At 48.1% G+C, this 14,109-nt stretch overlaps 6 protein-coding genes across 6 annotated transcripts; 3 read left to right on the top strand and 3 right to left on the bottom strand.

Moving 5' to 3' along the window:
- Positions 1-204: 204 nt before the first annotated feature.
- GIQ15_02458 (mitochondrial 37S ribosomal protein RSM19) lies at positions 205-623 on the bottom strand (the record flags this gene model as incomplete). Its single annotated transcript, XM_033549875.1, has 3 exons — positions 205-424; positions 502-517; positions 581-623. The coding sequence occupies 3 exons, from the start codon at positions 621-623 to the stop codon at positions 205-207; spliced, it is 279 nt and encodes a 92-aa protein (XP_033407036.1).
- A 285-nt stretch (positions 624-908) lies between these two features.
- Positions 909-2,278, bottom strand: GIQ15_02457 (inositol polyphosphate multikinase; the record flags this gene model as incomplete). The annotated part of the gene is made up of 2 exons (XM_033549874.1): positions 909-2,049; positions 2,190-2,278. 2 exons carry the CDS (start codon positions 2,276-2,278, stop codon positions 909-911), a joined length of 1,230 nt encoding a protein of 409 aa, XP_033407035.1.
- Positions 2,279-2,994: 716 nt separating this feature from the next.
- On the top strand, positions 2,995-4,762 carry GIQ15_02456 (argonaute-binding protein; the record flags this gene model as incomplete). Its single annotated transcript, XM_033549873.1, has 5 exons — positions 2,995-3,297; positions 3,363-3,448; positions 3,509-3,526; positions 3,583-3,831; positions 3,886-4,762. 5 exons carry the CDS (start codon positions 2,995-2,997, stop codon positions 4,760-4,762), a joined length of 1,533 nt encoding a protein of 510 aa, XP_033407034.1.
- Positions 4,763-5,435: 673 nt separating this feature from the next.
- Positions 5,436-6,498, top strand: GIQ15_02455 (ZTA1; the record flags this gene model as incomplete). The annotated part of the gene is made up of 2 exons (XM_033549872.1): positions 5,436-6,214; positions 6,285-6,498. 2 exons carry the CDS (start codon positions 5,436-5,438, stop codon positions 6,496-6,498), a joined length of 993 nt encoding a protein of 330 aa, XP_033407033.1.
- Positions 6,499-8,649: 2,151 nt separating this feature from the next.
- On the top strand, positions 8,650-10,608 carry GIQ15_02454 (uncharacterized protein; the record flags this gene model as incomplete). The annotated part of the gene is made up of 1 exon (XM_033549871.1): positions 8,650-10,608. One exon carries the CDS (start codon positions 8,650-8,652, stop codon positions 10,606-10,608), a length of 1,959 nt encoding a protein of 652 aa, XP_033407032.1.
- Positions 10,609-11,053: 445 nt separating this feature from the next.
- Positions 11,054-12,898, bottom strand: GIQ15_02453 (uncharacterized protein; the record flags this gene model as incomplete). The annotated part of the gene is made up of 4 exons (XM_033549870.1): positions 11,054-11,415; positions 11,464-11,820; positions 11,909-12,656; positions 12,761-12,898. 4 exons carry the CDS (start codon positions 12,896-12,898, stop codon positions 11,054-11,056), a joined length of 1,605 nt encoding a protein of 534 aa, XP_033407031.1.
- Positions 12,899-14,109: the final 1,211 nt, after the last annotated feature.

Genomic DNA, 14,109 nt, shown 5'->3' with positions numbered 1-14,109 from the left:
AAGAAACCGAAGCTCTAAGAAAACCATTATAGTGTAGGGAGAGGTGCCGCTGCCCACCGGGTCGATTTCCGTCCTCCCCCCATTCCGACGCAGACGATTAAAATCCAGCGTTTATTTATTTTTCGTGTGTTGATAAGTGAACCGTTTTCTCGTCCTAAAACCAAAAGTCGTCAGTCACCCAACTCTAATCCAAAAGATGGCGAGCTATGAAATAGGGTGCTCGAGGTGGGAAATGACATACGGCGCAAATTCCCCTAACTTCCGTCCCACCATTTCTTCGGTGATTAGAACTTCCTGGTATAGCTTCCCGTTATGAACGGCAAATTTTAGACCAACGAAGTTTGGCAGGATAGTAGCAGCTCGGGCTTGGGTGCGGATTGCGGGCGTTCCTGGTGGTGGAGGGATTGTTTTAGGCAGTGGAAGACTAGAACACACAGTTAACATTGAGATCAACGTAGTGTCACGCAGCATCACTACGCTCAAGGCTGGCTTCAAACGTACGGAACGATATTTGGACCTAAGATATCCAAGGTTAGCTTCACGTCATTCTGGCTAATCTAGGACGGAGAAAGAAACCTACCCTTCCATGCTGATCGCTTAAGCAGCGCACGAGTAGGAAACATGCTTGCTAACTCTTGGATTGTCGATTCTTCGATATCGACTCGATCATGGATGGCCTTTTTGACTTTGATATCGAAGAAAAGAGCAAATAGATATATGACTAAGCATATTATTACATAATATACATCACGTGTTACATATCCGTTATCAAAGTCGGGGAAGAGTGAACAAAACATCATGGAAGGTCATAAATATCATATCTATATGAGCCAAAGTAAAGAGGCCTCTAGTCACTAGCTCTATTTTCCGGTATGCACTTGGCGAGCTCGTCTTAAGTGTCCCGCACTTTAGTTGGAGACCTTGGATAAGTCCTCCATAATCCGCGCAACGTTCCTCAGACCCCTTAGAAGATTCTCATCCGGGCCCTGGCCGGGCGTCCAGCTCGCGTGCGCAAAGTCGATCAGGCGAATGTCGTGGACCTTGGGGGTATCCTCCTCTTCCTCCTCTTCTTCATCCTCGTCGTCGTCGTCGTCGTCACCCCCATGGCCAGCAGTCCTGGTGGATAGGCTCTCCGAATTGGCAGCCTCCTTGCTTTCCATCTCCAGTGCTCTCTCGAACGCTTCCGGGTCGCCTTCATAGACGATTAAGACACTGGCGGAGTACATACGGCTCTCCTCTGATTCGAGGACTGATTGGATCGACCGCAATTCGGCAGCGACTCGCCCTGCTACAAATGCCGAACGGTCTATCTTCCCAGCCTTAGCAGAAGCGAGGAACGTTTCGAAGCCTTGCTTCACGTTGTGCTCGTTGAACCCCCGCCCATACCATTTATCAAAGCGGCGATAGCCCTCCGACTCAATGACTTTCGACTTCGACTTGACCTTCTCACTGGACGTGGATGGAAGATGATCTGCTGAGATATCTATGTCAGACTCGAGCTGTTTGATATCTTTGCCTTCTCCAGCCCACGTTTTCATTCCTGCAATGCGAAATCCTAGGCTCCCGCTTGTCGTTTCTGATGCCACCTTGTCAAGCTTCGCTCTCTTGTCAGGAACAGCATCGTCATCCCAGAGTCTCGCACCAAGTTTAACATCCAGGACGCTTGGGCGAACGAACCCATCAGTAATGTTTTCCAGGACAATCGACAGGCCCGTATCCAGTTTCTTACCGCCAGACGGAACCCAGGGCTCCTCTGGCTTCTTTGCCGGCCGAGAGATGGGGATGCTGGCTTTCGTCGTAGCCAATTCCAACGGTAGTGAAGAATTATCCTTGGACGTCTCCGCCGATGCAACAAGTAGTGGTGCCTCGGCATTCGCAGTCGATAGATCAAGGGCTCCCTGGGGGGCACCAGCAGTAAGCGAACCGATAAAGGTGGGCATATAACGCTGAAACGCAGGGTGGTTTGCACCCGACTCGTAAAACAGAATTTCTTTCTCTGTACAAGGCTTTGCTATGAGTCCGCCGGATTCATCACAGCGGACACCCTCACTATATACACACAGCAAAAGATTAGTGGCTTGTTCACATCCAGTATCGTTCCTCAAGGCGAGCGGATCGAGAATCCCTCAGGAGGCTATCAAATCAAACACGGGCATTGTCCTCACCACCTCCTCGAACCAGTAACTTACTGTCCAGCGGCAGCATGGTCGAATGCCACAAAGTTCCCTTCATCGAGCTTCTGAGCCTTCGAGCTGCCTGGTTTAGACGACGCTTGCATGATTGTAGCTGTGTATCACTTGGAACACCTCTTGTCGGTATAGGTCAGTTGTACTGCTACCCTCGACCTCAGCCACGACTATGACCAAGTTCAAACACGAGAAGTATGCCGGATAATCGGATATTAGCCACAACAGTGAGCCTCTTCGCGGGGGTTCGCGCGTATCGATCGTAACTTGTTCCCTTGATGCAAGTAATTGATGCGCCAAGATAGGGCTATCTGGTTGGTCAGCAGCCTTATGTCCGGCTTCTTCACCTTCACTTCTCGCACTTTTTTATACACCCATGCAGCTTCACAAGCTGACCAGCCTGTTTGCTGTCTTGCATAGCTCAGGATGAGTTCTCATGCAGTTATGCGGCAGCTGGTGATGAAATGGACAAAGGTGGCAAGCAGCACAAAGAAATGTAGAGCTGGCAGGACCAAAGTAGTCTCAAGGACTATTACCTCTTCCCTGGATGCCACTTTCTGCTTCACGCCATAGGTTTTTCTCAAGATACACAGTGTGAAGCAGAAGTGAATATTTTCTTTGATTAGTGAAGGACACCCTCGTTTCACAAACACGCTCAATATAGACTGTGTTTGTGGGCTGGGGGATTCATCTCAGCTTCTACCTGCAACTCGGCTGTTGGCAAAAGAACCTCTTATATCGCATCTTTCTCAGACAGATACTTCCTCGAGCAGGCAGTTGGGTTCCTTTGAACTTCGAGTTACCCAAGATGGATCCAGAACATGGACACGAAGCAGCCGCTGATCAGCCTGCAAAGCCGGAGATGGCCCCAACTTTAGACACAGCTTCGATCACTTTGCCTCATCGCCCTAAGAAGGAGGTTTGTGGTGAATCTGACCAGCAACAGGCAACTCTCCAGCAGGAAAATGACCGGGGAGATGAAGAAGGTGACGATGTTGACGCTGAGGAGGACCAAGGAGATGGAGAACCAGCAGCAGAACCTGAGGACGAGGGAGTCACAATCGTCAAAAAGAAAAAGCCCAAGAAGAAATCTAAGAGCAAGGAGGGAAAGGTTAGCTTTTCTTGCTGGTTTAATACTTACTTTTGTATTTCAGACTGAATTAACCCTCCGAACAGAAGAAGCCAACTGGTTTCGAGGAATATTATGTCGATGCTCCCTTGACTCCAGCTGAGCATGCTGAAGAGAAAATGATCTACGATCCGTAAGTCATCGTGACCCCCTATAGAAAATCGACCTTGACAAGCTAACTGGAAGTTAACAGGTCTAAACCGGCAATCCAGTAAGCTCTAAAACCCGTACAAATTATGGATAGAGTCGCTTCTAACGTTAAACTAGGCGCCTTGAGACGGCAATTCAGAGGTACCAAGCAAAGAGACGCATGGATTCCGAGAGAAGACATATCTTCACGAAGTACATGGCATTCGGTGGGGTTGATGTTGGGCCGAAAATGTTTGAGGGAAACGACCAGCGAGATCTTGAGGCCATGGATGCAGAGGATATACTCACGGCAACGGCAACGTCCAACATACCTCAAGATCGCGAAAACTGGACTATTGACTTTGAAACAGTTGCAAAGGGATACTTGTTCGTTTATCACCTCATGTTATACCTCAAGTTTAGTCGCTTACACTTTAACAGGTCGTCCGTCTTCCCCCAGATATTCGCTATCGATACCGAGAAGCTTGTGCAGCTGGGGACTCTTACCATCAAAAACTTCCTCAACTACATACTTCATCATGATGTCTGTCCGGAGTATCGTGCCAACATTATGGCCGCCCGCAAAATAGCCGAGTGTGCCACTGAAGAAATCTGGAAAGCCCAGCAAGCAAATACCTACGCACCTGGCGATTTCAACACTGCTTGTTCTACTCTCTTTGGCGGTTCCTTCTTCGACGCCTATACAGAAGAGCGGGAATGGGTTGAGAATGCAGATCACACTCCATTCATGACACTCACCGTAGCACGCAAGGTCGTGAAGTTTGCCATTGCTGGAGCAGGAACCCTTGAACAAGCGCAACGATTCCATGATTTGGCATGTGCTAATAAACTGCAGGCAAAGCTTGTACATGAAGATGGCTTTGAAGTTACAGCTATTACACTTCCCAATGCCGAGGTGACGGATTTCTACAAGGAACATGCCAAAGACCTTAAGCCGATAGGAAAGGTGCAAGCCATTGCGTGGCGTGATTCCAGCCTCCCTGAAGAGGACGTACCACCAGGTCAAACGCCAGCTTACCAGAGCGACATGAAGTTCGAATTCTTCGTCGAGGAAAGTCTTTTGGCGTTCTTCTTTCTCGGAATGAAGGTTGACGCCCGTGTGTGGAAACTCGATTGTGGAATTCATTATTTCGACAAGTTTCTGAATGTATACTGCTCTTTCTACACGTCTTTGCCAAACGAGGGGATGTTGGCCTGGAAGAAACCTCGAGATTTGCGTTCTGACCATCTTGTTTGGACGGAAGGGAAGGGGAATGGGGAAATAAAAGACGAAGACGACGCAGATGCCGAAGCATAAGAAGCGAGCGAGCCCCAGAATTCAGGTATACGATCTGATCTAGTTTCAGTTACATAGGGACATCCGCTTCTTCCGCCCATATTACGGTTGGGTCCTAGTTCACGATGCATACTGTGTTGAGACAGGGGATTTGCCAGCATTTATTTTCGGGGACATGCCGATGAACGATGCTCAATATTTCGAGTGTTTTAAGCACAGTGGAACAGTTTCCTTAGTTATACTATGCAATCAATGAATGTGAACTCCCATATAACTTACCCTAGTGCTCCAACACTTGTATAAACGTATATCGACTTCCCGGCTTCATATCGGCTATTCTGGATATATAAATAGAGGCCGTGGGGTAGTAAAGTCAATTGCTCCGCATGCTTAGCAATCAAAATACGACTATTACGCCATATAAACTGGCCTTGACCTCTACATTAAACGTCCCAGGAAGACAAATATAGCTGTCCATCGCCTTATCTACGACTCAATGAAGGTAGCTTTACAAGATATCGCTACATCTACGCTCGCCAGAGGATCGATCATTTCCAGGCGATATAGCCAGTCAACCGTCAACCCCGCGATTACTTCTCGCATTAGGCCAGGTCTCTTCTCCTGCAGCCGTATCTCATCAGCTTCGAGATATCAAATATCGCCCGTTTGCCTCCAGTCACCCATTGTCCGCGCCATGTCTTCTATTCCAGCCACCCAGAAGGGAGTTCTAGTCTCCAAGATAGGAGGACCCGAGGTTCTCGAATATAGAACAGACTTGCCTGTCCCTTCACCAAAAGAAGGAGAAGTCCTTGTTAAAAACAGTCTAACGGCCATCAACCTTATCGACACGTATTTCAGAAAGGGTGTATATGAATCTGTTAAGCCTGAGATTCTGGGCAAAGAAGGCGCCGGCACGATAGTTGCTTTGGGCCCTGGTGCAAACCCATACAACTTCGCCGTTGGTGACCGGGTAGCATGGATAGGAGGCGGAGGATATGCAGAATACAGCACTCCACCAGCCTATAGAGTAGCGAAAATCCCCAACGGAATCTCTGACGAGAGAGTTTTGGCCGTGTTGTTGACTGGTGCAACATGTCTGTCTTTCATCAGGGAGGCATACGAGGTTAAGAAGGGCGATTGGATTCTTCTCCATGCCGCTGCCGGTGGAGCGGGAATTATCATGACTCAATTGCTGAAACTGGCCGGCGCCAAAGTTATCGGCACAGCGGGAGGGCCTGAAAAGGTCGAGCTCGTCAAGAGCTTAGGAGCAGACGTGGTGATCGACTACAAAAGCTCGGAAGGGTCCAACTGGCTGGAGAAGGTGAAGGAGGTTACTGGTGGTGAGGGAGTGGATGCGGTTTACGATTCAGTGGGCAAAGATACATGGGAGGATAGTCTCAAGGCTGTCAAGAGAAAGGGATCAGTTGTTTTCTTTGGAAACTCCAGTGGTGTTGTACCGCCATTCCCCATCTCGTGAGTTATTTATACGTCCATATCTCATGCTCGCGTGATAGAAGTTGATCTGCGTTCTAACTCTTCATAGGATCCTCGGAGCAAAGAATGTTAAGATATGCCGTCCTACGCTCTTTAATTATATCTATACGCGAGAAGAGTTTGACCTCTACATGACCGAGCTCTTCCAGCTGCTCGAGGCTGATAAACTGAAAACGAGCATCTATAAGATATACCCCTTGGAAGATATCCAACAGGCGCACAAGGTTAGTCCGGTCCCCGTATTACCATTCGAACCCTTGTGAAGAACTTAAGTAGTATTTAACGGTTATCGTGTCAATGTAGGATATCGAGGGAAGGAAGACAACCGGGAAGTTGTTGATAAAGCCATGAATATAACGTCACAATACTTGACCCAGTCGCTTCAGAGAACTGATAATTTACTGTGCTTGACATATAAAATATTACTTCCTCAAAAAGGTGTGCACAGCTTGTATATCAAAGACAGCACAGAGCTATAAGTACAGCCACGTTCAAAACACATCATTTCATATTCCGATGCCTCCCATTCGAGGCAGGGTTCTGGACTCGAATCCCAGGCCGCCAATATAGTCACTCGCTTCCAGCGAATATCCGGAGAAACGGGGTAAGACGATCACTCCCAGTGGCAATCCAGTAACGAACATGTGTTTTGGTAGATTCGGCTGAAGTTCGTTGGCTAGTCGGATCTCTGTTGAATAGCGCCTGGCCGAAGATATCGCCATCGAGAGCAGTGCGACCTGTAACTCACTCCGGATGTGGAGGGCTGATATTGAGGATTGGCCTGGCATGGATTTAGGATCCCTCTTAGCGCCACGCCACTCCGGCCCATGATTCGTTTTTTTTTATGTCCTTCGGGCATGAATCCTGCTGTCGGGCGCATCTCTGCTCCACCAGGCACTCTCCAGCATTTCACCAGCGATGCAAGCCCTCACAGAATGACGTTTTCTTCCCTGATGGCGCGAATAGAAGGACTCGCCTTAAGCAGTGGCCTGCGTCATACAATGCACAGCAAAAAATGGGGGTTTCCATAAAACCTTGCCTTGCAGGAATGATTGGTGAGCCTCAACTATTCGAAGCAACTGTCGGAACGAACGCTTGTGCCATTGAGATGATAGGAGAAAAAAACAAATACCACCGAGGCGCAGCAAATGAAATCATGTTATCAATGTGATTGCAACTAGTGAGACTGCCCCGTCAGGCATCGAGTCACTGCGAAATTGATACCCGAAGCCGTTGTTGTCGATCTATCGGATACCTCCACAAGGTGGACAGCAGGACGGCGAGCGTTGCAAGAAACGTCGTCCTCAGCTGCTGGACGAGGAGTTCTCTTGTTTCATATACTCTCGACGGCATGCGTCATGTACCGGGCGCCCTGCTACGTCCAGTTACGTATCAACCTACCCGACAGGGCTGCATATAGGGATCATGTCAGCCCAATAACGGACCCTGTTGAAATTACCCCTGATGCCCAACCAGTTTCCCGCTGCAATCCGCGTCCCCAGCGCATATCCGTCCCGCCTATACGAATATCCATATATACCTATTTCCTTTCCCGGGGCTCCTTGATCTCTCTTTTATGAAGTCTTTGTGTAGGAACGCTGCGATCGCTCTACAGCCCGATTTGAATACCCCCATTCGACTCTTGACCCCTTCATCCTTTGTCTCTTCTCAGAATTTACACTCCATGTCAATTTTATTCTATCGCGACCCTGGTGTGAGTTTGAGTCGCGTGAGATACCAGAGCTTCTCCAGGGTTATGTCTAACTCGAGAATATTGTAACAGATAAATCCCGTCCCTGAAGTGCCTTGACCTCACCGATATCTGCCACCTTGGATCCCCCTCTGTTTTTTGGTTTTGCACATTGCCATATTTATTTATCTCTTTCTCTGCATGAGATATGTGTGCGGTCGCATCTCCGAAGCACAGGTGGCCGCCGGCCCCCCGTGTGGAGGATGAGCTCAGTGCCCTCTCGTACGAAGTTTCAGATACTTCTCTGTCATCGCACATTGAAGATGATGACTCTGTAGTATCCAGAGGAACAATCGACCAGTGGCCCATTATCTTACCAGCGGAAACACCGGGGTCTTGCAATCAGTCAACCCAGGAAAATGAATGTTTTATGTCAAGAAAGAAAGCCGCAGAAACGGATATGCCAGTTCATAGGAAAGCCTCGGACAGTACAACAAACCCATCATCAATCAAACGAAGCCAGTCGGAAAGGAGACCTGCCAGTAAGGTCCGATTTTCAGAGCCACCTGGAAGAGATGAATATTCTAGAATTAGAACGGGCCCAGTCCCATCTAAGGCTAATTTGAAGTACACGCCGGAGCCAAAATCCCATGCCAGCGGAAAGGATAATGTGTCAAGCCAAAAATCTAGCTCCAAATCTAGCTCCAAATCTCATCGTAAAACGATGATTCCGGAGCCAGAGGGGTCTCGATCCCAGGGGACTAATATCTCATTAGGGTATACAAGCCAGCCAAAAAATGTCACAAGGCATCCCGCAGCAGCCACCCCCAGCCAATATTCTGCAGATGCACTTGATAACCGAAGCGACTTTTCCGATTCATGGAAATCGTTCCAGCATTCTGATATATCGACTGATGGCGGCAGCAGGAAGCCCCATCGCCGTCAGCATGCAGGAGAATGGCATAGCGACGATGAAATATCCTCGTCATACCGAACCGCGCATAAATCGAAATATTGGCCACCAACCCTCGATGAATTCCTCAGACAAGAATCTCACGACGACAAACCGACCCGAAAATCAAAACATGAGAATGCCCCTGAACAAGTTCCTCGCCAAGGTGGATCAACCCGTCGACAAAAGACTGTGGCTACGGAGGAGTTTTACACCTATATACCGGAGTCGGGCAAGAGGGAAAGCTCCCCTCGGAAAGAAAGACGTCGCAGCAACAGCTCACTGCCTCGTTTGGAACGGGCTAAATTGGATACGTGCACCCACCGATATCTCGATCCGACAGATAGATCCAATTCCGATCCAACGCAAAATTTACCAGCTGTCTCGTCTGGGGCGACATATGATGGGACTGTTGCTCAACAACCTGTCTTTCCTCCGATAACTTTTAGCCAGAGTGGCCAGGACTACAACCCCGAGGGGTGGGAATATGTATCCCCTGCTCCTTGCTACGAGTGCAATGGCCATGATGCTCCATGGTCAGCGCCCTCCTATCTGCCCGCGATGGACATTCCGCCACAGCTTCCATACATCGGGTACCAAGAGAATATGCTGCAGCTTGGACCAGGGTCTAACTCTGCTCTTGCTGGACAAGAGACTGTGAGCCGCAACGCTGTCATTCCCAAGAGACAAGTCTCTCCACGACGCCGTTGTGAGGAAGCTCCGGCTTCGTTGGCCCCCTGCCCAAGATCTATCGCTATCGCCGATTACGGTGACTGGTCCACCATCATGGGATTGACTCATTTGAACATCTGTCCATCCTGTACACAGCAAATAGAACAGACGCGATTTGAGAGCCTCATTATTGCTGCACCTGTCCAACCTCTGGGCCTGCCCATCCGGTGCTCCCTCAGCCAACCTTGGGCACGCCTAGCATGGGTACAAACGATGAAACTTGGCTTAAACCATCTTGAACTATTGTACCAGCTCACCCGCCCGTCATCGATCTACAAGCACTGTCCTGGCCGTACGCTATCAAACCAGACATGGTACCGAATCACCGATCCAGAGACAGGCAGGCTAATGCCAAATTTCAACGCATGCGCTTCATGCTTTCGCAATGTCAGGATTTTGATGCCATCCCTCCGTGATTCGTTTCAACCTAGTTCGACTGCACAGGAACGAACCTGCGATCTCCGATGCGGTAGCACTCGCTTCATCCAATATCTCGACCTCCTCGATGTTGCAGCCACTCGTCATCGACACGACTCGGGACACAAGCCTGACCTCAGAGACTTCATCCGATACGCCAAACGCAAGAACCGCATATACGATTGCCCCCGCGACCATCTTGTGGTAGGGCCCTGGCATGTCATTGATGAACTGCCAGAGTTTACCGTCTGTGAAGACTGCTACGATGATGTAGTCTGGCCTTTTGGAAACAGCCCTGTCGCTTCGCTGGTTTCTCGAACTGTTCAAATGACCCCAGACAAGAAAGCCCAAGCAACACGTCAAGCATCTTGTCAGCTATATAGCCCACGTATGAGGATGATGTTCCGCGAAGCGGTTAGGCGATCAGACTTTGGGTACCTGAGGGCTGCGGTGGTGGCACGATATCAAGCTGAGACTGCTTTCCGCGAAAACAAGAAATTGCTACTGGAAGATGTTTCAATGTGGTATGACCGTGATGCTGAATTAAGGAAGAACGCAGCGGAGTGGAAGCGATGGGAGTGAAGAGGAGTAATGGGTTCCATGTTTTTATGTTTACGTCTGAATATTTTCCTTTTCCCAATTTCTTTTATGTCTCATATTCCGTCCATCTGATATCCAATTCCCTTTTTGTCTTCTCATTTTTGTTGATTTCATTTTCCACGTTTCCTTGCATTTTTGGGAGTATTTTGTCGGTTCTATCATGGTGCCTTGGATAATTTGTAACCCGACTGTATCAGAAATCGTCGTTATATTATTATTTTGCTTTTTTGTTTGGCGTTTACTTGTATGATGGAAGGATATACGATTATAATGTACAAAAGAGATGGAACATTACAAACATCAATCTACAATGAGATAATATACTCTGATGTGTTGAACCAATTGAAGTAAATTCTGCTAGTTTCTAATGCTGGCAAACAGACGTAATGCTTTATAACTACAGCTTCCTGAAATGGTTGCTGGAGGTCTATCCAATTAACGCAAGGACTTCTCCGGGCCATTTATTTCCCCATATTATTGCCCTCGACGGTACTCTCCCTGCCACTGGTGATAAAAGCCTGAGTTTAGCCTTCTTAGAATCTACACCGGCGACGTATAGGAACCCCATAATACTGGCATCTCGGATTTCATTCAAAGGGGCGTTTGGAGGAGCATGGGTAATTGCTAATAGTGTGTTTTCTAGAGCTTGGGGAACAGGGGAATCGGTAGAGGGAGGAAGTTTTTTAAGGGGTATCTGTTGGAAAGGGAGGCCAGTAGATGATGGGCCAGAGGTTAACGCGGCTGTGGATGTAGATGGTGCGTCGTCTTCTCCATTATCGTTGCTGCCGCCTGGCAGGAAAGAAAATTCGTTAGTAGAATTTGTAATATGTTTCATACCATCGTATTCATCGTTGTTGATGGTGATGTTATAAATAGATAAGTTGTCGAAGTCGACATGCTGGCCATGGGGGGAAAGTGATATGACTGATCCTGGGGCCGTGGATGAGGAGAGGGCTGATGATGCGGTCGAAGGAGCAACGGTGCCGAAGAAATATGATCGGATTTGAGATTCCCGGGTAGATTTCATGAACAATTCATCACGGTCAACACAACCTCCCGACTTTGAGAGTTTCACAACCGAAATTCTTTCGTCAGAAGTAGGCGTCGTAGAGGTTGAGGAGGTTGGCTTTCCGTCATAATTCTTCACCATTGTGCTATATAGGCGTTCTGATCCAAGCACGAGAATCGTTGAGACTAGAAGAAAGTAAGCCAATGAAACCATGTATAGAAGGGCCTACCCTCCTACAGACGCCTACAGTGGAGGAGAGAAGTATGAACGTACTAGAAAATTCCGTAACAATATGATTAATGATATCCTCACCGCCTCCTCTCCCTTGACTGATTTCTCCTGGAGTATCAATGATGATTCCTGTCTCCTTGGCCTCTTCATCCTCAGCCAACCGACCTGCAACAGTCAGAGCTAATCTCGAGACTATAGACTTGTATAGCTCTTCGCCGCCATCCAGCGGACTCCGCAAGCCGTAAAAATATACCAGCGGTAGCTTCACGGGTATAGGAGTTGGTCCGGACATGGGACTACTTCCCCATCCTTGTTCAACATCAATCAGAGTCCGGAAAGCTGTTGCCGTCATAGTACCAGGAACACTCAACATGCCCTCTGACGGATCAAGGTTGACTACAAACGGCTGCCGGCCCATCTTCGTCGCATAGCCCGTTAATATCTTTGCTAGACTCGTTTTCCCTGCATCTTCGGGTCCCAGTATTAGCACACGAGGACCACCTCTCCCATTCGCCTTGGCCTCGTCCCGCATGGTTTCGAGCGCAAAGTGTACGTTCGCATAGTCGACCATCGGTGTCTCTTCAGCAGTATATTCCACTTGACAGCCTCCACTGCCGGATCCTGGGGGGACAGGTGCGCTTCCGACACCCCCAACGGCAACGGAGTCTCCTGCCGTTACTTCTAAGGTACATCCATGCCAGGTGTATATAGCAGCTTTGGTCCCAGAGAACGTATACGTTTGCGAGGTGGCTAATTCAGTTCCAAACAATTCTGCAGTGCCGGACAGTAACTATTCACAATATAAATTAGCATAGTTGTAGTCTGTGGCCATCGTTATAAGGCAAGATGGAGCGCATCCGTTTATTGCAAGAAAGCAACCACGAAACATCATACCTTAACCCTGACCGCATTTCCAAAGGCGACTTCAAACCTCCATTCTGAGCCCTTGGAAAGACTGTGTTGCACTGGCGCTGCGGGAGCTCTCTGAGCTTCAATGGCGGGCAGTGAGAGCTCTAAGCCTGGCAGAGACATGTTACCTGCTTTTCTATACCATAAATTGCAGAAAATGAGACAAGCCTTAAAAATAATGAAGGCTTCGGTGTTGTATTTAGTATAATTTCACTCGAAAAGCACAGTTAAACTCGATCTCAATATTCGAGATCTGAAGTCTCGTTTGTTGACGTTTAAAGGTGAAGCACCGCCAAGTCTTATCGATAACTAAATAAAGGCTTCCAAGACTATAAGTTCACAATATAAATGACATATGGAGTGGATGGATAGAACATTTGGCATAGCAAGGCTTGGATTTTCCATTATCTTTAAAGGTAGTAATTTCCATCACAGGGAACTGAATTTATTTACACTAAGAAACAAAGAAAACGGCCTAACGAGCTTCTCGCGAGGCCCGATCAAGCATCCGGCGGTAGATAGCACGTATGTACTTGGCCTGAATAAACAGTATCTTGCAAGGAGTTCATGCCAGTAAACCGGAGTTGATGAAAGGCTGAAGTTGGAAGATCGAAACATGGAAGTGAAATGATAACACTAAAGCTAGGATATGTAATTTCATCCACGCCTTCCGCCATCTCATTAGTCGGAAGGTGATCATATTTTTTGCACGTCGATAGTAGACATGCTGTTTGGCGAACCGGTCGTCTGCACGGTTAGTAAGACGAGCGATCGATTTTCGGGATTCAACCCGATAGATAATTAAGGGTAAGGAGGGCCGAGAGAAAGGTGTCGTGCACACCGTAACGCCGAAACTCCAATGTGTGCTAGGCAGTGTTGGGGAGGAATATTAGTTGCGAGGTAAGGGTTACATTATAGGTTTTATGGCTGGTAAGATCAGGACGCGGCATGTGTTATCTAGGGTCGAAGGGCCTGCGACATCCAGATGTAAGGAGCGTGGGTTTCAGGGATAGAGGTTCAATTTATCGGCTTTGTAGGGGCCGCTGGGTTTGTATGGGTGGGATATGCTGGTGCAATAGCGACTGTTTGAGTACATGCTCCGGGGATCAGGGTGGTGGAAAGGAGTGAAGCTGTATAGGGGAGGGAGGGTCGTGTATTCTGGCGACAATAGCGTGAGACGGGCTTGGGAAATATAGTTTTTCGGAAGGATATATTCGAAAGGTGTGTAAAGGGGAGGGGGATAGGCAATAGCAAATACAGATATAGAAAGAAAACTGAAGAAAAGGTAATAACAATAAACCTGGGAAGTAATAACTATCAAGTGCGACACAGTC

The sequence above is a fragment of the Arthroderma uncinatum genome, assembly GCF_011692745.1.
Source record: "Arthroderma uncinatum strain CBS 119779 chromosome Unknown scaffold2, whole genome shotgun sequence".
Taxonomy (NCBI): Eukaryota; Fungi; Ascomycota; class Eurotiomycetes; order Onygenales; family Arthrodermataceae; genus Arthroderma; species Arthroderma uncinatum.
This window is presented reverse-complemented; position numbering and strand designations above follow the sequence as displayed.